Raw genomic sequence first — 22,189 nt, 5'->3', positions numbered from 1 at the left:
TAGGACAGTGGGCAGCTGCTTGCCTTGTGCACTGCTGACCCGGGTTCAATCCATGGCACCCCATACGGTCCCTTGAGCATCGCCAGGAGTGATCCCTGAGTGTCGAGCTAAGAGTTAGCTCTGAGCACAGCTGAATGTGGCCTCGACACAAAACAAACAAACAAACAAACAAGAAATGGAAATTCCAGGAAACACAGAACAAGTTCTTCTGGAGTAGAACCACACAATCACCACTTCTACCATAATACTTCGATCTCACCTATTGTGGGCAGGGATGCAGAGCTAGGACCCCTGCACTTTTGTGGACCCCTTGGCCAGCAATGTTCTGAGGGCCCTCTTGATGTCCTTGTTTCTGAGGCTGTAGATGAAGGGGTTCAGCATGGGGGTGACCACAGCGTACATCACGGAGGCGATCGAACTTGATTGTGAGCTGTGGGTTGCAGCAGAGCTAAGATATATTCCTAGGACAGTACAGAAAAATAAAGAGACCACGGAGAGATGGGAGGCACAAGTGGAAAAGGCTTTGTACTTGCCCTGAGCTGAGGAGATCTTGAGGATTGAGGAGACAATTTTCGAGTAGGAGTAAAGGATGCCCACCAGGGAACCACCGGCCACCACCACGGCCGCAGAATACATCACCACGTTATTGATCAAGGTGTCGGAGCAAGCAAGCTGGACAATGGGTTTCAGCTCACAGAAAAAATTCGGGATTTCCAAGTCTGTGCAAAAGGACATTCGCAAGGTCATCAAACAGTGCAGCAAGGAATTTAAGGCACTGGTGACCCAGGAGCCCAGAACCAGCTGTCTACAGAGCTGAGGGTTCATGATGACTGTGTAGTGCAGAGGATGGCAGATGGCCACGAAGCGGTCATAGGCCATAACAGTCAGGAGAAAGATGTCCAACACTGCAAAGAGTATGACAAAGTACATCTGGGTGAGGCAGGCTTTGTAAGTGATGGCTTTGCTGTGCGTCTGGATGTTTGCCAGCATCTTGGGGATGGTGGTGGAGGTGAAACCGATGTCCACAAAGGACAGGTTGGACAGGAAGAAGTACATGGGCGTGTGGAGGTGGGGGTCGGAAATGACAGCCAGGATGATGAGCAGGTTCCCAAAGATGGTGATCAGGTACATGGACAGGAAAAGCATGAAGATGATGGGCTGTAATTCTGGTTCAGATGAAAAGCCATGAAGGAGAAAGTCTGATGCTTGTGAAGCATTTTCTAGCTTCATGTCGTGGCAGGGGCTTCTAAGGAATAGGGAAATGGCACCATGAAGCCTCCCACAAATCTGTAGGTCCCACAGATGTAAATTTGGTTCTTATTTTTCCCGTGAAGACATTAGAATTGATGTTTTCTAGATGGACCCTTATTTCTGATGAAGTAAGAAAATGGACCTCATGAATATGAAAATGTACTGTTTCAATTGAGTTGTAAGATGTTGCACCATAAAATGAAATCAGGTTTTTAAAAAAATGTCTACCTTCTTGTAGAAAGAGGAAATTGTTCCTTTCCTTCAGACATCTTCCAAAAATTCAGAGGGATTGCTTAAAATCCTATTGTAAGAGTAAGCTTTTATATGAACAGCTAGACGATTGCATATGCAATGTGACATAGAGTAAAACTAAGAATCAGATGAAGCAAGAAACCCAGAAAAGAGAATAATTTTATTATTACTGAGATTTTGGTTGTTTGTTTTGTTTTTTAATTTTGAACCACACCCAGCAATACTCAGGGGGTACTCCTGGGGGGATGAGCAATAAATAATTTAAAAAGATAACACCAGGATAGCTCACAGGGCTAGAGCACATCTTTTACATGCCAGGAACATGGGGTGGGGGCTTATCCCTGACCAAAAGGTAAATGATCTGAATACCTACAATAGGCAAGTCCAAATGGTGAATATGAGCATGAAGGTTGATACATTCTTTTAAGAGAATGCAAACAGTGTCTTTCACACCCACATTCACCTGAGACCTATTTCAAGAGCTGTCAATATGGTGGGGCTAGAATTTTTGTTACTGTTTTGTTTTGTTTGGGGAGGCACAGCTGGTAGTGCTTAGGGCTGACTCCTGGCTCTGCACTCAGGGATCAGTCCTGGCAGTGCTTGGGAGACCTTATGGGATGCTGGGAATAGAACCTGGGTCAGCTGGGTGTAAGATGAACACTTTCCCCGCTGTCCTATCGCTCTGGCCTTAGAGTTGGAATTTTGTTACTGGCAGAAAAGAGAAACTCCCTGGTAGAAAGGTTAAAAATGCCTGGAGACCATGAGCATTAGAGTCTATAAATTCTCCAAAAGGTTTATGCCTGTACTCAGTAGTTTAACTGTGCTGACTTTCTGGGTTAGTTTTTCCTCCTGTCCATCAAAGGATATTCAGAGCAACCCAGCTTTTTCCATAAGGACACTCAGATATGTCTCTGGGCATTGCTCAAGTCCCCCATTTGGCAAAATCACCCCTTTATTTTTCCCCAACTGAGAAGCATACTTTGAACTCAGCCATTTCAACACAGTTCCAGCTTTGATATCATGCTAACAACTTAATGATAGAGAAAAGGAAAGCTCATTCCAAGTCATTCAAGTTATGATACCATTGAACTAAATACATTCATTCATAAATCAAGTAGCTAATATAGCAATTTCCTACCTCTGGGCTAAGTAGGATTCAGGTGGCTGGGCTCCATGTTCTTAACTCTCTCTCTCTCTCTCTCTCTCTCTCTCTCTCTCTCTCTCTCTCTCTCTCTTCCAAGTTCAGGTGAACTCACCTGGTGGATGGGAACTCTGAGTGGAATCTCTCTAAGTGAAAGCCTGAATTCATCATCCAATAGTTGATCATGGAATTGGAGGGTCTGGCTCCAGCCAAGAGAGCAGGAAGAAGTGAAACATCAATGTCTCAGCCAGAGTGAGGAATACACACCAACAAATAAAACTGGCCCTCCCACCCTGGTGCACAGGTGTGAGACAAAGGAGATAAGGAGATATTTAAAGCTCCCTTTACCTGCTCATTAGGTACATCTGTGTCTTGTTCCTCCTGCCTCTAAGCTCAGGATTCCCCATGGAAATCTGGTCTGGACATGCAGAAAGTATTTCTTAATGATTCTCTTTTCCCAAGACATTGGGGCTCAAGTGAATCCATCTTTTTTTTTTTTAAATTTCTTTTCCCTTCCAGAGTTCTGAAACCACCATTAGGAATTCTTTTTTAAAATCTTTTTATTTTATTTTATAAGGTAGTTCACAGTATTTGATTACACTTAATGCTCAAACACCAATCCCACCACCGTTACACCATCCCACGACCAAATTTGCGATGTTTCCATCCCAAGCCCCAATCTTTGTCCCAAAGCACAACCGAAATAATATATTTTATTTGTCTGTTATGAAAAACCACTGAAAATGCTACAAAAGGGTATCCATGGAGGAAACAGTGTGAAGGTTTTCTATTTTGTGAGGCCATTAAGACATTCTTTTTTTTTTTTTGCTTTTTTTTTTTGGGGGGGGTCACACCTGACGATGCTCAGGGGTTACTCCTGGCTCTGCACTCAGGAATCACCCCTGGCAGTGCTCGGGGGACCATATGAGATGCTGGGAATCAAACCCGGGTTGGCCGCGTGCAAGGCAAACGCCCTCCCCGCTGTGCTATCGCTCCAGCCCCCCATTAAGACATTCTTTAGGATATCACTAACATGTTGTTAAAGGTTGAGTGATGTGAGCTTTCATATATATATCTGAAAATATGCATATATGCATATATATTCTTTCCTCTATGATGTGTTGCCTACTATTTGAACCCCATTAAATGTGTGTGGTACTTATGGAGAATAGGTAGGAAATATCTTATGATGTTTTGCGCAGTCACAAATGCGGCCACATGTTCCAGGAATATGTTCACTCGTACATGAGGCTTGGCCTGAGCATGAGGGGAGCAGTCATGAGCATAGCGGGATTTGGGTTCTGGAGGTTTTCAGCTGCCAGGGCTGGGTCCCTTGGGGTGGGGAGGGCTCTTATCTGGCCTCTCTGGGGCATCCTGAGTGAAACAACCAGGCGCGGAATCTGATGACAAGGCTATGGCAGGCGTCATGTTGCTCCCTTTCAGGAGAAAAAGTTATGTGAACTGGATGGTGGCCTATGACAAGATTATCTGGCGCCAGCAGGAGGTCGCCGGAGACTGGGGGAAATGAGCAGAGGATCTCCGTTCCCAATCCCGTTGAGCCCAGAGTCCAAGGTCACAAAGTTCTGCATTACCTGGATTTTGTTGGACTTCCCTCATGCGTGAGGCTTGGCCTGAGTGTGTGGGCAGAAACCATAAGGAATTCTATACTTACACCATGAGTTAAAATATGTCATTTTGTTGAAGCTAACAGTATCTTCAAAGATGACACACCACTGGCCAAGCAAGTGAACACAGAGATAAACAAATGGGACTATCTTAAACTAAAAAGCTTCTGCATCGCAAAAAATACAGTGACCAAAACAGTGACAGTCTACAGAATGGGAAAGGATATTCATCCAATACCCATCCGATAAGGGGTTGATATCAAGGATATACAAAGCACTGGTTGAACTCCACAAGAAGAAAACATCCAATCGCATAAAAAAATGGGGTGATGAAATCAACAGAAACTTTCTCAAAGAAGAAATACGAATGGCTAAAAGGCACATGAGAAAATAGCGGGTAGGGCGTTTGCCTTGCACGCGGCCGACCCGGGTTCAAATCCCAGCATCCCATATGGTCCCCTGAGCACGGCCAGGGGTAATTCCTGAGTGCAGAGCCAGGAGTAACCCCTGTGCATCGCCAGGTGTGACCCAAAAAAAGCAAAAAAAAAAAAAAAAAAAGAAAATGCTCTACATCACTAATCATCGGGAAGATGCAGATCAAAACAACAGTGAGATATCATCTCACACCACAGAGATTGGTCCACATCCAAAAGAACAAAAGCAACCAGTGTTGGCATGTGGGGAGAAAGGGACTCTCCTTCACTGGTGGTCAGAATGCCGACTGGTTCAGCCCTTTTGGAAAACAGTATGGTCGATTCTCAAAAAATTAGAAATTGAGCTCCCATTTGACCCAGAAATACCATTCCTGGGAATATATTCCAGAGAGGCAAAAAAGTATAGTCGAAATGATATCTGCACTTGTATGTTCATTGCCGCACTATTTACAATAGCCAAAATCTGGGGAAAAAAATGAGTGCCCGAGAACAGATGACTGGTTAAAGAAACTTTGGTACATCTACACTATGGAATGCTATGCAGCTGTTAGAAAAAATGAATTCATGAACTTTGCATACAAGTGGATCAACATGGAAAGTGTCATGTTAAGTGAAATGAGTCAGAAAGAGAGGGACAGGCACAGAAAGATTGCACTCATCTGTGGAATATAAAGTAACAGAATTGGAGACTAACAACCAAGAGTAGTAGAAATAAGGACCAGGAAGTCTGCTCCATGGCTTGGAAACCAACCTCACATGCTGGAGGAAAAGGCAGCTCAGATAGAGAAGGAAACACCAAGTAAAGGATGTTGGGAGGACCCATTCAGGTTGAAAGGTGCGTGCCAAAAGTAGACCATACACCGAATATGATGGCCACTCAATACCTCTATTGCAAACCACAACACCCAAAAGGAGAGAGGGAGCAAAAGGGAATGCCCCACCACAGAGGCGGGGCAGGGTTGTGGGGGATCGGGTGGCGGTGGTAGGAGGGATGCCGGGACCATTGGTGGTAGAAAATGGGCATTGGTGGAGGGATGGGACTCAATCATTGTATGACTGAAATGCAAGCATGAAAGTTTGTAAGCCTGTAACTGTACCTCATGGTGATTCACTAATAAAAATAAATAAATATGTAGTTTATTTCCTCATGTAACCAGTTTGTTATTTATGAGAATATATATTCTTATTTAGCTTGTTTTCCATTAAATAACCTGATTTTGGATTCATGGACAGTAGGTTATATTTTTATAAGCATCCATTTCTGGGCTGGAGAGATCATACAGGGGAGTTGTTCTGGTGATACTGTAGGGCCATAGTTCTAAAATATGTCTGCTAACAAAGTCAATTCTAATGCCAAAACACATTTGTAAAGTATCTAACACTTTAGTAGGAGGGCAGGATTAGAAAGCATAAGACAAAAGAAGTAAAGCCAGACCACACCATAAAAGAGCATACTTTATTGGAGAGCATTGATTCAGGAACAAGTTCAAGAAGATGCTGAGAAAAAATTAATTACAGCAGTTAGGGTGTTTGCCTTGCATGCGGCCAACCCGAGTTCAATTCCTCCATCCCTCTCAGAGAGCCCGGCAAGCTACCGAGAGTATCCCGCCCACACGGCAGAGCCTGGCAAGCTAGCCATGGCATATTCAATATGCCAAAAACAGTAGCAACAAGTCTCACAATGGAGACGTTACTAGTGCCTGCTTGAGCAAATCAGTGAACAACGGGACGACAGGGCTATAGTGCTACTCTGGGCAAAGAATAGCTTTTAAAAATTCATCAGGTGATTAAAAAAATCTTAGGAGAAAAACAGGGCCAGAGTGATAGTTCAGTTGGTAGGGAATTTGCCTTGGTTTGATCCCAGCATCCCATATGGTCTCCCAGACACCACCAGGAGTTACCCCTGAGCATTGCTGCACATGACACCAGAACAACAACAACAAAATCTGGGAGTAAAATGCTCAAAATCTGACCCCAAATGCTTCCCAATGACATTCTCTATGTGAGAATGGTGATGCATATTGACATAAAAAAATGCAACCAACTTTTAAGAAACATTTATTATTCAGGGAGGCATTGTATGATGCAGACAGTGAAGTAAATCTTCAGAAGCTTAAGTTGTAGCAGGAAGGATGGAAAGAGCATATGTTTAATCTCATTGTCAGCCAATAAGTCTTGGGCATGGTTGATCGTGGCTGAAAGAAAAAAAAATCCCCTTTCCATGACCATAAAAATGTTTTATTTGGAATGGGGAGGGGGACTCAAAGGTTTGAAGCTCAGGCTTTGAATGAAGGGGTCATGGGTTTCATCACCTGGTCACCCAATTACTGTGGGTATAGACCAAAAAATAAATCAAAGTATTGGAGCATTGAACATTTCATCAGGAAATATTCTACCGATTTCTGGGTCTTGGCATTTCCCACACAGTCTTTCCATTGTATATAGAAGCTAAAATGTGGGGGCATGTGGGTATGTCATAATTAGTTGTCACAGGAAATGTGGACGGTGACATTTGTCTGTTTCACACTTAGTCACAGAGGCATGCTGTCAGTTGATCAATTTTTTGTTGCTTGCCAGGGAACAGAGACAGTAGTGCAAGTCTGGGACTGTTTTTGGGCCGACACGATGTGTGATTGTTGAATCATTTCTGATGATTTCCCCACTTCCTCCTGATTGGGGGAGAGAAGAGGAAGAAAAGTTGAAAAGAAATGAATCTCTTGGGGCTGGAGCCATAACACAGCGGGTAGGGCGTTTGCCTTGCACGTGGCCGACCTGGGTTCAATTCCCAGCATCCCATATAGTCTCCTGAGCACCGCCAGGAGTAATTCCTGAGTTCATGAGCCAAGAGTAACCCCTGTGCAATGCCAGGTGCGACCCCCCCTCCCCCCAAAATGAACCTCTTACTGGGAACATAGGTGGCAGGAAATGTGCACTGATGGAGGAACAGGTGTTGGGACATTTTATGACTGAAAATCTTGAACAACTTTGTAACTGTGTAGCTCATGATGATTCAATTAAAATAAATAAACAAAAATGAAATACTGAACAAAGGGAAAAAATAAGAAATAAATTCCTTGGATTAGGTATAAGATGAGGGATTTGAGGATACTGGGTCTTCTCATGACAGTATGGAGAAATTACTACATCAAGCCCATGAATATTAATGCTATTGTAAACATTTTCAATCAGACCAATGACATCATACTTGATCTTCTGCACTTGAACCATCAGGTCCTCAATGGATGCTTCCGATGCCAGCGTACATGCCTTGAAAGTACAGACAGTGATTTTAGTCTTTCTTTGTTTTGGCAGTCTAGTTCATCTGTGAAATTTTTTCAGCCTCTCCTTGCTCATCTTTCTTAACAATGCCATACTGGGGGCTCTTTCGGTCAGGTGAATAAGGCCCATTGTTGTTACTGTTTTTGGCATATTCAATACTCCAAGGGTAGCTTGCCAGGCTCTGTCGTGCGGGCGAGGTACTCTCGGTAGCTTGCCAGGCTCTCATTTAGGGCAGCCTCCAACCACCCTTAGAGGTGTTCCCATAGTTCACACCATATTTGACCCCTATCAAATATGGTGCGGAAATTATGGAAAGTGGGTATTAAGTGTGTTATGGTGTGTCGCTCAGTGGCAAAGTGGCCACACGGTCCGGAGAGTGGCCTGGAGCGTGGCGGTGGCTGGGTAGTGGAGGTAGTGGGGGTTGGCAGGTGAGGTATTTATCTGGCTTGGGTAGGGTGGGGCGTCTGGGTTTGACCCCCTCCCTAAGTGCTGGAGATTAGAGGAAGCAAACAAAGGATCTTGTTTCCAGGTCTCGTTGAGCCTAGAGTCCAAGGTTGCAAAGTTCTGCTTACCTGGTTTTGTGGGGCTTCACTCGTGTGTGAGGTTCGGCCCAACTGACCAGAGAGTGGCCTGGAGCATGGTGGTGGCTGGGTAGTGGAGGTCATCGATCACATCACGCCATTTTTGACACTAGAGAAGAATTGTTCCTTGGAACTTTCGACAACAGAGGTGTCAGTGGCGTTGGTGTCCTTGTCAACATGAACTTAGCCGTGAGCATTGATTCATTCGAACGCCTAACAGCTTGAATCAGACAATTATGCTTGAATAGATGGGGCTCACTGCCGGCAGTTTCTATCTTCGTCGTCTGTGTGCCAATATCCAACTACGATGAAGAAGAAATTGAGAAGTTCTACATGGAACTGGAGAGGTTCTACAAAGAAGACCACACCTTCTACAAGATCATTGTTGGTGATTTCAATGCCAAGATATGACCAAGGAGGTTGCCCAAAGAACTCCATATCAGGACCCATGGCCTAGAATGGAACAATCATGGTGAGAGACTGTCTGAGTTCATCATGTTGACCAAGACCATCCATGGTAACTCACAGTTCCAGAAGGCCGAATCTAAACGCTGAACATGGGAGTCTCCCGGTGGACAGTTCCACAATGAAATTGACCACATTATATTCAATCGAAGGTTTTGCCTGACCGATGTCGCTGTTGACCCAAAATTCCAAACAGGATCAGACCACAGTCTCCTTCGTGCAAAATTCTACTTCACAGAGAGGGGAGAAAGGTCTGTAAAGTTTAAGTTTAAGAAGGCAACTCCCAGAATGACCACCAACTGGGAGCTCTTTGGCACTATTGCGGCAACATGGGAAGATGCCATCCTTGACAACATCGACGAGGAATACAATCAACTGGTCCAGCACTTCCATGACTGTACAAAGAATTCCGAGAGTGAGAAAGTCACAAACAGATGCCTGTCCTTGGGAACTCTCGAGCTCATTCATCAACGTGGTTTGGCGCAAGCCTCAGGCAACCACAAGCTAACGTCCAAGCTCGCAAAGCTGTGCAGAGAAGTGATAAAGGAAGACCTCAAAGAGAGAAGAGCGGCAGTGTTGGTCGATGTAGCAGAAGCTGGGAAAAGTATTCGCAATGCTCGCCTGTCCTTCACCAACTTAGACCAAGTTGGCTGCTCTCCGACATCCTGGTGGATATATCACATCTTCCAGAAAAGCAATGGAGAGGATTATTCATGACTTCTACTCGGATCTCTTCGACAGCCATGTACACCTGCCCACATACCAAATTCCTCAGGATGGATATGTTGTTCCCAATGTCCTCCCTTCTGAAATCTGACATGCCATTTTGTCAGTAAAGATGCGTACAGTACCTGGTCCAGACAAGTTCAGAGCACCTGAAGAACACCTGAAGAATCTGCCGCCGGTACTCATCAATACATTGGCTTGGCTCTTCACATGCTACCTGTCTGAATGCAAGTTTCCATCCCAGTGGAAAACCAGCAGGACCGTTCCTTTGTACAAGAAAGGAGACATCCACGATATTGGCAACTATTGCCCAATCTGCCTGCTGTCTGTCATCTACAAGTTGTTCACTCATGTCATACTGAATAGAATAGGCAGAACACTAGATGAAGGACAACCATGCAAGCAAGCCAGGTTCTGAAAAGGATTCAGCACGATTGACCATATCCACACAGTGACCAAACTCATTGAAGTTTCACGAGAGTTCAAGATGGCGCTCTGTCTAATGTTCATCAACTTAAAGAAGGCCTTCGATTCTGTTGAGACTGAAGTGGTCCTTGAAGCCCTAGCCAAACAGGGTGTTCAAACTCAGTACATCAAGATTCTCCATAGCTGTATTATGGATTCACCACCAGGATCTCACCATTCTACAAGGAAGTGATCATTGATGTAAAGAGAGGGGTGCAGCAGGGTGATACCATTTCACCGAAACTCTTCAGTGCCACCCTCAAGAACATCATGTGATGACTGGAATGGGAAGGAATGGGAGTGAAGATAGACGGTCGGCAATTACATCACCTCTGCTTCGCTGATGACATCGTTCTCATAATGCCAAACATTAGCCAAGTGGCACAAATGCTGGCCAACTTCAACTGTGAGTGTGGAAAGGTCAGACTGCAGCTGAACCTCAATAAGACGATGCTCATGAAAAATGAACTAGTCCCTGATGCTTCATTTGCTCTCAATGGAACAAACATATCCGAATGCAGCAGCTGGGTCAAGAACTCAACACGAGGAATGACTTGGTGCCAGAACTTCACAGGAGGAAGAGAGCAGCATGGAATGCCTTCAAGAGTGTCAAAGAAGTGGTTAAGAGGATAACAGACCTCCGATTCCAGGCACATCTTTTCGATTCCACCATTCTTCCTGCACTAACGTACGCCTCAGAGACCTGGGCCCTTTGCAAATAGGATGAGAATGCTATTCAGGTATCCCAAAGAGGAATCAAAAGAGCCATGCTAGGAGTAGATAGTCTCACTCAAGTGAGAGAAGGAATCCGGAGTTTCGACCTCCATCGACGGTCAAGAATCAGGGACACTGTCTCATTTGCCAAGATATCAAAAATCAGATGGGCCGGACATGCAATGCAATTCAGAGATGACCACTGGACTAGAGCTGTTACTGACTGGATCCACGGGATGTCAAAAGACCGCATGGCTGCCCACCAATGAGATGGTCAGACTTCTTCATCAAAACCCTGAATGAACGGTTTGAGGCTCTTCCTGTTCCTGGAGCAAGCAGATATTATTGGGCTACACTAGCACATGACAGGGATAAATGGAGACATTACTGGTGCCCACTGAAGCAAATCAAAGATCATGGGAAGACAAGTGATCAAGTGATTATAAACATATCACAATATACAACAATAATTTTTAGAATAAAATAAATTTAAAATTTTTGAAAGAAATTTTGAAAGGGCTAGAGAAAAAGGGTTTTTTTTCTTTTTGGGTCACAACCAGTGATGCACAGGGGTTACTCCTGGTTCTGCACTCAGGAATTACTCCTGGCGGTGCTCGGGGGACCATATGGGATGCTGGGAATCGAACCCAGGTCCGTCGCAAATGCCCTGCCCTTTGGATTATTGCTCCAGCCCCCGAGAAAAAGTATTTTAAAGGGGTTAGAAATTTTTCTGTAGGAACTGATTTTTAATTGCTTTTGGGTTTTTTTTCTTTTCTTTTTGGGTCGCACCTGGCGATGTACAGGGGTTACTCCTGGCTCTGCACTCAGGAACCACTATTGGCGGTGCTCAGGGGACCATATAGAATGCTGGGAATCGAACCCAGTTCAGCTGTGTGCAAGGCAAACACCCTACCCGCTGTGCTATCGCTCCAGCCCCAGCATTTTGGGGTTTTATATGCTTTTTTTTTTGCTTTTTGGGTGACACCTGGCGGTATACAGGGGTTACTCTTGGCTCTGTACTCAGGAACCACTCCTGACGGTGCTCAGGGGACCATATGGGATGCTGGGAATCGAACCCAGGTCGGTCGCATGCAAGGCAAATGCCCTACCTGCTGTGCTATCGTTCCAGCCCCAGCTTTTGGGCTTTTTTTTTAAGCTTTCTTTTTTGGCTTTTTGGGTTACACCCAGTGATGCTCAGTGGTTATTCCTGGCTCTGCACTCAGGCATCACTCCTGATGGTGCTTGGAGGACCATATAGGATGCTGAGAATCGAATCCAGGTCGGCCGGTTACAAGGCAAATGCCCTACCCATTGTACTATCGCTCTGGCCCTTTGGTTTGTTTTTTAATAGATTTTTTATTGTGAGATAGACCCTTAGAAAGCTGTGCATGCTATAATAAATAATAAGCATCTTCCTCAAAAAAAGTTGGGGGGGTGTTGGGAGATACTAAGCAGGTAGGGTGTTTGATTTGCATGTGGCTGCCCTGGGTTCAACTCCCTGGCATTCTATGTGGTTCCCCAGTATCACCACAAATGAGCCCACAAATGGAGCACTACTAGGTGTAACTCAACAATCAAAGTTTTTTTTTTTCAAAAAGACTTAAAAAATAAATAGGAGCCAGAGCAATAGTACAGCAGGTATGGTGTTTACCTTGCAAGTGGCTTGCAAGGCCTTACCCAGTGTACTATCACTCCAGCCCTTAAAAAAATATTTTTTTAAATCTATTTGATCTTGGTCAGGGAACTAAGAAGTTTCTAGGAGCACCGGAAGTGGGTTCCAATAAGTATTTATGCAGCAAGCAGATCTCATCTTACCATCTTGGTGTGAATAGTAGACCTCGAGATGTCAGTACTTTCCATCTTCGACCCTTTCCTCACACCACTCAACCATTTCTTATATTCCATGCGCACCTGAGAAACAAGACATTTGTGTGACACCCCGGGATTAGTTGGGGAGAGAGGAGTCTAAAATAGAAGGCTCCCAATCATTGGACCCGCACCCTTCTTTACTGTGCTTTATCTGGTTTTCTCTATGACCTTGGTTGCACTCACAATGGTGCATTGTATTTGCATTCTGCTGCCTCTGTTGCAGAAAGGGCATTGATTGACCCATGTCAGATGACATAAGGAGTCTATGTAAGGTGAACATACTGATGATGCAGACAAAGGTAATGTCATGATGCTGATGAAGGAGATGGTGGACATGAAAATGAGAACGTTGTGGGGCGAGAATGCCAACAGTGATATAAATGATAGTAGCGATCAATGAAATGATGATAGCCCTGACAGTAATGATGAGAATAATGGCTTTGTGCTCAGAGATCCACCTGGTGGTGCTCGGGGGACCATGTGTGATGTCTGGGGAATCAAAGCCGGCATCATGCAAAGCAAATATCTCCACCCCTGTGCTATGTCTCCAGCATGGTTTCCAAATTCCTTCTCTGATCCCTTCCCTGGTATTTTGGGATGGCCTCGATTGTGTGAAGAAGGCTTAGATGCTGCTGGAGTCAGGAGCAATCACCCCTTGTAGCACTGAGTGTGGCCCAACCCTCCTTCTTTGACAAAAGAATCTGAAAATTAGTCCATTATCCTTTGGAATTCAACTGGTAAGATACAAAGGAGGTAGCCTCACCTGGCGATTAAGGAGGCAATGTACCACGAAGAGCACGACCCCTTGCAGGACATTGATGATGGTGAAGATATAGGCGAAAACCAGCCCTACTGTCTTTCCCACCGCTTCAACCATAAAAAAACCAAGACCCCAAGAACAGCCCAAGATGAACAGTTGAGCAATAGCTTTCAATGTTATGATCCTGAAAAAGAAAATAAGTCATCATGAATATCAGCCTGGAGTTTCACAGGGCGTACTCCACATGGGGTACACTCTGTGAAACACTTTTCAGGCCCCCCATGGAACTTTCTGACAACCTCACAGTTACACGGTATTGCAGGTAAAGGAGGAGGCAGAACCCCTTCAGTCACTGTTTCTGAGAATAATGGTTTTGGTTTTTTGGGGGGTAATTATTTTTGCAAGATTCATAGAGTTTCTTGCCTGGACTTATTGTAAGATGTGTGAAAAGTGTCTTCTTAAAAATTTGCAGAGAAACTCATGGATGATGATGATGATGATGATGATGTGATGATGCTCTATGACTTTGGAACCTGGCAATGCTGAGTTTCCTCAAACAAAAGTGTGTCTGGGAGAGAGGAGAAGGGTTTGGGAAGGCAACAGACTGGGAGACTTGTTGAATGTGATTTTGCGTGTGTGTGCATATTTGCGTGCACAGGTATACATGTGAGCTTACATTCATGTACATAATCGAAGAGAAACAGAGAAACACCAAGCAGTGACCTTGCACCCGAGTGACCTTGCACCCATCAGGATTGTAGAAAATGAGTCTAAGAGATGTTAGGTAGGTCTGATCAAAGCCAGGATTGTGAAGTAGGACAGAAATTCCAGAGAAGTCACCAGTACAGAATTCTTACCTATTCTATTCTTACCTATTTTTCTTACCTATTACAGAACTCTGTGTTATCTTACCAATGGCATATTAATGGTTCATTTTAATTGATAACTAGTAATCCCATCAAGGTAAAATATGGGCAACAAATTAAATAGCAGTGGTCTATTTCTATCATCTCTCAAGCTCCTAGTTAATAACAACAGTTTTTTATCATTTTAATACATAATCGCACATTTTTTCTCTTTTTTTGTTTTGTTTTATTTTTTCCCTTCCCATTTTTTTCTCTTTTTAAGGAACAGTGTAAAGTAATTCGATGTACAATCTTGATCTCACAATATTAGAGTCCACTATATAGCATAAAGATAACCCAGGTTGTGTGTGTACATACGCAATCATTTTCTCAACTCTATTTGCCCCATTATCTGACTTACAAAGACTTTACCCACCTTTAACTCTATCCAAAGCCCATTCTGAATATTATAGACAGAAAAAATCATTCTCCCACAAGTTCTTTTCTCTGGTGGGTGCAATAACTTTATACATAAATACCATCAACTTTTTAAACTACTGGAGGGGCCAGAGTAATAGTACAGATAATAAGGTTTTTGCAAATCTCCCTCCTTGCACATGGTCAACCCGGGTTCGATCTCCGGCATCCCATAGTGTCCCCTGAGCACCACCAGGAATAATGCCTGAGTGCAAAGCCAGGAATAACCCCTGAGCATCACCAGGTGTGACACAAAAAGCCGAAAATAAATAAATAAATAAAACCAAGAGTTTTCAGGGACACGAGTTGCTTAGTTTTATAATGCACCTTATACTTCCTGGCATTTTAATGATCTTAAATGAAGATGTGAATTGTTAAATAAAAATGATATTTTGCATTGTTGAGATATTTTTTCAAGTTATCTGCATATGGCCTGTGTTAAACTTTTTTTTAATTTTATTAGTTAATAACTTGGGGTACAGTTACAATCTTATAAGCTTTCATGTTTGTATTTGGTTTACATCCCTCCACCAATGCCCATTCTCCTCTATCAATTTTCCCAGTATCCCTCCCACCACCCCCGCCCAAACCCCCACCACCCCACCCTGCCTCTGTGGCAGGGCATTCCCTTTTGTTTTCTCTCCTGTTGGATGTTGTAGTTTGCAATAGAGGTATTGAGTGGCCATAATGTTCGGTCTATAGTCCACTTTTGGTACGTGGCTTTCAACCCGAGTGGGTCTTCCCAATATTCTCTATAGGTCTTCCCTTCTCTGTCTCTGCTGCCTTTTCCCCCAGCATGTGAGGCCAGTTTCCAATCTGTGGGGCAGACCTCCTAGTTCTAATCTCTACTACTCTTGGGTGTTAGGGTCTCGTTGAGATATACTTTAATGGGGAGGGAAGTTCACTCTTCTGGGAGGGTGGTTGTTAGAACATTGAAAACCCCATAACAACTGTTTTGTGAACAACTTTGTAAATAATACTGTTTAAATTTAAAAATTTTTTAAATTTAAGAAAGATATAGTTGGGCATGCAAATTCTCAAATACTCTCTGAGTATTTACAAATATGCAGAAACTTGTTATCTGGTAACAGAATACTTTATATCATATTTTATAAATGTTTTTCTCACATTGTATGGAGTAGACTTAAAAAGAATCTCTATGACAAGGCAGCCAGAGAGTACAGCAGGGAGGACATGTGCCTTGCATACAGCAGACCCAGGTTCAATTCATGGCAGCCCAGAAGGTCGCTGGAGCCCTCCAGACATGAACCTTGAGTATAGAGCCTGGAGTCAGCCTTTAGCACATTTGGACATGGATCCCCAAAAGTAGAAACAGTGGTCACCAGTGATTCTAGCTCCTTCTTACCTGGTGTTTTGAATGGTGGAAACTTCTTTATTGAGGGAAGAAATTTTGCTTCTCAAAATCCACAGAATTTGAAAGTAGAACAGCAAGTTTATCTATGGAGACAGCATGGAAGATTAACTTGGAATTTTCTCTGAAACTTGCCAAAGAATCAAACTTGAGCTGAACCTGAACATTTTTTCCAAAAGATACCAGTTTCCTAAAGCCAGTGTAGTCAAATGTTTTGTGTTTTTAGGTAGCATGGCTATGCCACATGTGACAGTTGGCACTTGAATAGGGCTAGTATATAATCATTCAAATGTTATAATTCATACCAGAGCACATTGGAAGTGTGCTTCCATGTCTGTAAGGAAATACAGACAACAGGCACCTTTCAATAACTTCTAATATCTATACTAAGAAAATGAATGTGATCAGGAAACTCCTGATAAACACCCACATGCACATCCACAGTACTCTATCATGCATGCAGATACTCAATAAATATTTGTTGAATGAATATATATATTTTTAAAAATTATGTCCAAAGGAGACTATCTTATCAAAGTAAACAAGAAGGTAAGGGAAAAATAAGGAAATAAATAGAAAGACTATATTTCTAGTAGAAGTTGATGACATTAGATTATATTTCTTATCTTGATTTTATTTTCATTTTGTTCTTTGTGTGTATGTATGTTGGGGCCACACCCCACGGTGGGTTACATCTAGCTTTTATTTACTTATTTATTTTTGCTTTTTTGGGTCACACCCGGCGATGCACAGGGTTACTCTTGGCTCATACAATCAGAAATTACTTCTGGCGGTGCTGGGGGACCATGTGGCATGCTGGGAATCGAACCTGGGTTGGCCACGTGCAAAGCAAATGCCCTACCCAACTGTGCTATCACTCCAGCCCAGTTTACGTCTAGCTTTGCACTTAGGAATCACTCCTGGTGGACTCCAGGGACTACATGGGATGCTAGGGATAAAATCTGGGGGCTGCGTGCAAGGCAAGCTCCCTACCCACTGTACTATCTCTCCAATCCCTCATTTCCACTTTGACAGATAAGAAACTAACCAGCCCATGAGGGTGGAACACACAATAATAACCATCACTGTTGACTTACCATGACAATGACTGCCACTGGCCCCATAAAACTCCAGATGAAGCCTTTATCAAACTTGAGCCAGCAGCTATTGAGAGAAAGAATAAGCCTTAGCTTCCTGTTCTAAGGATTTGAATCTAAGCACCTGAAGCAAGATTTGACAGTGCCAGGAGCTGCATGTTTCAAAAATAAGATTTTTTCTTTCCATATTTTTTTTTTTTTGCTTTTTGGGTCACACCCAGCGATGCTCAGGGGTTACTCCTGGCTTTGCACTCAGGAATTACTCCTGGCAGTGCTTGGGGGACCATATGGGATGCCGGGGATCGAACCCGGGTCGGCCGCGTGCAAGGCAAATGCCCTACCCGCTGTGCTATCGCTCCGGCCCCATCTTTCCATATTTTTAATTAAAGCACTGTGACTCACAAAGTTATTTATTGTTGAGTTTTAGACATACAATATTGCAGCACGGATCCCACCACTGGCGGCAACTTCCTTCCATCAATGTTCCCAGTTTCCGTCCCATATTTGATGCCTGCCCTGCCACCTCCCCGCCCAGCCTGTCCTCTCTTTTTTTTTTTTATTGAATCACCGTGAGATAAAGTTACAAAACTTTCGTGTTTGAGTTTCAGTCATACAATGATCGAACACCCATCTCTCCACTCCACCAGTGCACACTCTCCACCACCAATGTCCCCAGTATACCCAACCCCTTTCCAACCCTCCCCCTGCCTCTATGGCAGACAATTTTACCCATACTCTCTCTCTACTTTTGGACATTGTGGTTTGCAATATAGATACTCGGAGGCTATCACGTTTGGTCCTTTATCTACTTTCAGCACACATTTCCTATCCCTAATGATTCCTCCAACCATCAGTGACATCATGATCCTTTCTCTATTCCAGAAGCCTTCTCCTCCAGATTATGAGACAGTCTTACAACTATGGCCAACCTGCCCTCTTAACAGGCACCTTTCTAAGTTTGATTGTTAAAGTTGGGTCTTTTTAATTCAGTGTTGTAGACGCTGTGGTTAGGATGCTTGGACCTATCACTCCTTAACACCACCTTTGTACCTTGAGTCCCCTGTCCTGGCCCCTATTGCTTCTCCTCTGTCTCTTTTCTGCCCCCCCCCCCACTCTTTCTTTCCTTCTCCTCCCTATACTCTGGGACCAAGGTTGATCTTGGAATCCCCCCTTAAAACATTACATTCCCTCATCCAGTTATTCTAAATACCACATATAAGTGGTATCATCCTGTGTTCATTCATTCTTCTTCTGGCTTACTTTATTTAACATGATGTCTTCCAGTTCCATCCTTGTTGACATTAATTGCATGGTTTCATCATTCCTAACAGCTGTGTAGTATTCCATTGTGTATATGCATGAATTATTGAAATTTCATCATTCCTAACAGCTGTGCAGTATTCCATTGTGTATATGTCATGAGTTACAAAATTTCATCATTCCTAACAGCTGTGGTTTTTTATTGTGTATATGCCATGAATTGTGTAATTCCATCATTACATACAGCTGTGTAGCATTCCATTGTGTATATATACCACATCTTCATGATCCACTTCAAATATAAGTTATCAAATGGCATTGGTTGTGAGTCTTTATCTAACACAAGTTTGTATGTTCAGCCTTGCAGGTGGCTGACCCCAATCCACTCCCTGGCATAGCATGGTCCCCCAATCACTTGCAGGTGCAACCATTGAGCACAGAGCCAGGAGTAACTCCCAAACATGATCTGGTATCACCCCCCTCCCCAAGTAATAAGCTTTTATACTAATACTCTGAACTAAATGCTTCCAAGTGGAAAGTAAAGAACCCTGGTGATTAAAGAGTCTTGTTCCCAACATCATTGTTTGGTTCTTTGTTTTGGGGTCATACCTGGTAGTGCTCAAATATTACTCATGGCTCTGGCTCATGAAATATTCCTGGAAGTGCTTGGGGAAACCATATGGGGTGCTGGGAATCAAACCTGGGTCAGCCACATGAAAGTCAAATGCCCTACCAGCTGTACTATCGCTCTGTCCCTACAATACAATTTTTGTTTTGGGATCATGAATTCCACATCCCTCAACAATACGTGCGTCATGCTTACTGAGTATAGGTTCCATAATTTTTGTGTCCTACTGCCGCAGACACACCCACAATCACAGCAGGAACACCATATCCCAAAGGGTACATGAACCTCTTCTTGAATTGGCCTGCGCTGGTGTAGTTGGCCACTTTGAGGTTTCTCACAGTGAGGAAGAGATGCAGGCCTTCGAGAAACATCCATAGGAAGGCAGCCAGGTACAGGTAATGCAATGCTCCTGCAATGATGGAGCATAAGACCTGGGGGAGAAAAAAAAGAATCGGCAACGTGGAAGCCAAGTGGCCTGTAGCTGGCACTCTAACCATGGCCTGAATACCAACCTAGGATTTCTAGTTCTACATTTGTGGCATTGAACCTCGGGACCCAATGAAACAGGATTTGTTTATTTTTTAATCAGAGATTTTCACTGGCCATTAAAGACTACTTGGCCCATGCCTGGGTCTAACCAGAAATACTGAGGAACTAATTCCATGAGAGTTTCTTTATTTTGTTACAGTTTTGTGGAGAGCCTCCACAGGACGTGCTTCATAAACAACACCTGTTCTTGTTAATTTCACCGTGCTTTGAAAAACAGGATGTCCTGTCGCGCCCACAAGGTGTAAGAAAACAGGATGTCCTGTCACGCCCACAAGGTGTAACTAACCTATCAGATACAGACACATGGGCGTAAGCAGGCAGCGAGAGGTATATAAGGGAGGAGGTCACCTAGCTAGTCGGTTCTCCCTCATGCGTCCCTTTTTCCGCCTTACTCCACGTCCCCTTTCCTGATTTCTTCTCTAACGCATGAGAAAGTTCCTAAATAAATCGCAGCCAAAAGGATCTCCGAGTTGCGTGTTTCTTCGCTGGACGAAGCGGCGCGCGACACAGTTTGGGGGCTGTAGCAAAATAGCAGAGTGCAAAAAGTGCTTGCCTTGCATATGGATGACCCAGATTCAGTCTCCTGAACACAGAACAAGAGTAAACCCTGCCAGGGAAAAAGGGAGAGAGTGAGAAGCAGAAAAGTAAAAGAGAAAGAAAGAAGGAAAGAAGAAACAAAGAGGGAAAGGGAAGGGATAAAGAGAAAGAAACAGAGAAAGGAAGAGAGAAATAAAAAGAGAGAAAGGAAAGAGGAAAAAAGAGAGAGAAGCAGAAAAAAGAGAAAGAAAGAAGAGACAAAGAGAAATGGAATCAGATAAAGAGAAAGAAACAGAAAGGTAGAGATAAAGAAATAAAGAGAAAGAGAAAGGAAGAAAAGAGAGAAAGAAAGAAAGAAAGGAGATAAAGAGAAAAGGAAAGAAGGAAGGAAGGAGAAAAAGAAGGGAGGGAGAGAGGGATGGAGGGAGGCAATCCTGCCCCTCTTCAAAGCTGTACAGTAAGAGAATCCAAATGGAAGCCTTTGATTTCCCCCCTCACCGTCACCGCAATTGCTGTTATGGGTCATGAACTTCTTTTCTCCCCATTTTTCTTCATGTGATGGCGTTGGTGGTGCTGACAACTGTGTGCAGTCACTTACCTCAGGCTCAGTTTGATCCATTCCTACGAGGAAGAGGAGGTGGGCCAGGAAGAGGCAGATGGAGAGCTGCAGATGGAGGGTGGTGCCCGTGTTTTGGATAGACTGGCACAGGAAGAAGGTGAGAGCTGCCAGGAAGAGGCAGAACAGGGACAGGCTCATTCCCACGTAGGTGATCACAACCAGAACACGGTCTACCTGGGAACCACCAAAGGAGGAATTCATGAGTTTCCAAACCTGCAGTTACAATCCGTAAATAAAGTCACCTGTCTTCCCACTTTAATTCTCCAAATAAGTGGAATTTTTTGTTTTGTTTTGTAAACATTCTCAGCTGTCTACAGGGTTTACTCCTGGATCTGCACTCAGGGGTCATTTCTGGTGGTGTTCAGGGGCTTTATAGGACGCTGGGGAACAAACCCAGGTTGTCTGTGTGCAAAGCGAGTGCACTACCTGCTGTACTATTCTTCTGGCCCAAATTAGCAATTATTCTTATTCTTATTATAGTTTTTTGTTCACATCTGGTGACGTTCAGGGCTTACTTCTGGATCTGTACTCAGGAATCACTCCTAGTGGTGCTCATAGTTAAGGGGACGCTTCTTTTTCATGGGAAATGGTCGCTTTTTTTTCTGGTCTGACCAAGGAAATTAAACTGTTACTTGTTTCTGCAGAGTCACAGATGGTTTTGGTCCTCAAAATTTTTCACTATCTGATTTTCACTAAATGATTTTTCACTGAGAGCTGATAACCCAATTTCCCTCAGCTAGAGATAGTCTTTGCCAAATGCTATTCACTGCATCCATAGCCACAGCTGTGACAGCAACCTAATAATCCCTGGGTGGATTTTTCAACAAGTGGAGTTGGTAGATCAATAATTCTGTTCTCCGTTGTTCAATTGGGGTGATTCAATTGGTACACCTTCTAACCCAATGGCCGGAGTCACTCAGAAGGAATAAATTTTCACATGCAGGCACTGATAACTGGTTTAATAACATCCTTGTGGAACCAAAGGGATGGGGGCTCCATAGGATACAAGTGTGTTTTGCATGTATAAGAAACTTTGAGATCCTACACCACCAAATACTCCTGGCTGTAGACCTCAATTCTACAGGAGTAAACCCTGTAGACACCCCACCACCACCACCACCATCATCTGCACCATCACAAAAATGCTCTGCATTGATTTCCGTTCTGTCCCCATTAACTTCCCTTCCTGGTGCTTCTGGACTTCCCCTCGTGTGCTTCTGGTTCGGTGAGCTCCAAACACTTG

General features: G+C 43.7%; 2 protein-coding genes across 2 annotated transcripts in view; both read right to left on the bottom strand.

Moving 5' to 3' along the window:
• Positions 1 to 282: 282 nt before the first annotated feature.
• Positions 283 to 1,230, bottom strand: LOC101549140 (olfactory receptor 7A17-like). The gene has a single exon (XM_004619464.1). It carries the CDS (start codon positions 1,228 to 1,230, stop codon positions 283 to 285), a length of 948 nt encoding a protein of 315 aa, XP_004619521.1.
• A 2,649-nt stretch (positions 1,231 to 3,879) lies between these two features.
• Positions 3,880 to 22,189, bottom strand: part of LOC101549413 (putative adhesion G protein-coupled receptor E4P) — a 32,041-nt gene continuing 13,731 nt past the window's right edge. Inside the window, exons 10-17 of the mRNA XM_004619465.2 lie at positions 20,926 to 21,120; positions 19,437 to 19,672; positions 17,354 to 17,420; positions 16,251 to 16,342; positions 13,566 to 13,746; positions 12,749 to 12,844; positions 7,311 to 7,372; positions 3,880 to 3,901 (exon numbers count right to left, since the gene is read on the bottom strand). Coding sequence (XP_004619522.2) covers positions 3,880 to 3,901; positions 7,311 to 7,372; positions 12,749 to 12,844; positions 13,566 to 13,746; positions 16,251 to 16,342; positions 17,354 to 17,420; positions 19,437 to 19,672; positions 20,926 to 21,120 — 951 coding nt within the window. The remainder of the gene's footprint in view (positions 3,902 to 7,310; positions 7,373 to 12,748; positions 12,845 to 13,565; positions 13,747 to 16,250; positions 16,343 to 17,353; positions 17,421 to 19,436; positions 19,673 to 20,925; positions 21,121 to 22,189) is intronic.

This window comes from Sorex araneus, chromosome 2 (genome assembly GCF_027595985.1).
Source record: "Sorex araneus isolate mSorAra2 chromosome 2, mSorAra2.pri, whole genome shotgun sequence".
Lineage (NCBI taxonomy): Eukaryota > Metazoa > Chordata > Mammalia > Eulipotyphla > Soricidae > Sorex > Sorex araneus.
Note: the sequence above shows the minus strand (reverse complement) of the source record. Positions and strands in the feature narration are given on the sequence as shown.

Bases quoted from the DNA above. Each gene is read 5' to 3' on its own strand.
- LOC101549140 (XM_004619464.1), bottom strand. From the start codon at position 1,230: ATGAAGCTAGAAAATGCTTCACAAGCATCAGACTTTCTCCTTCATGGC.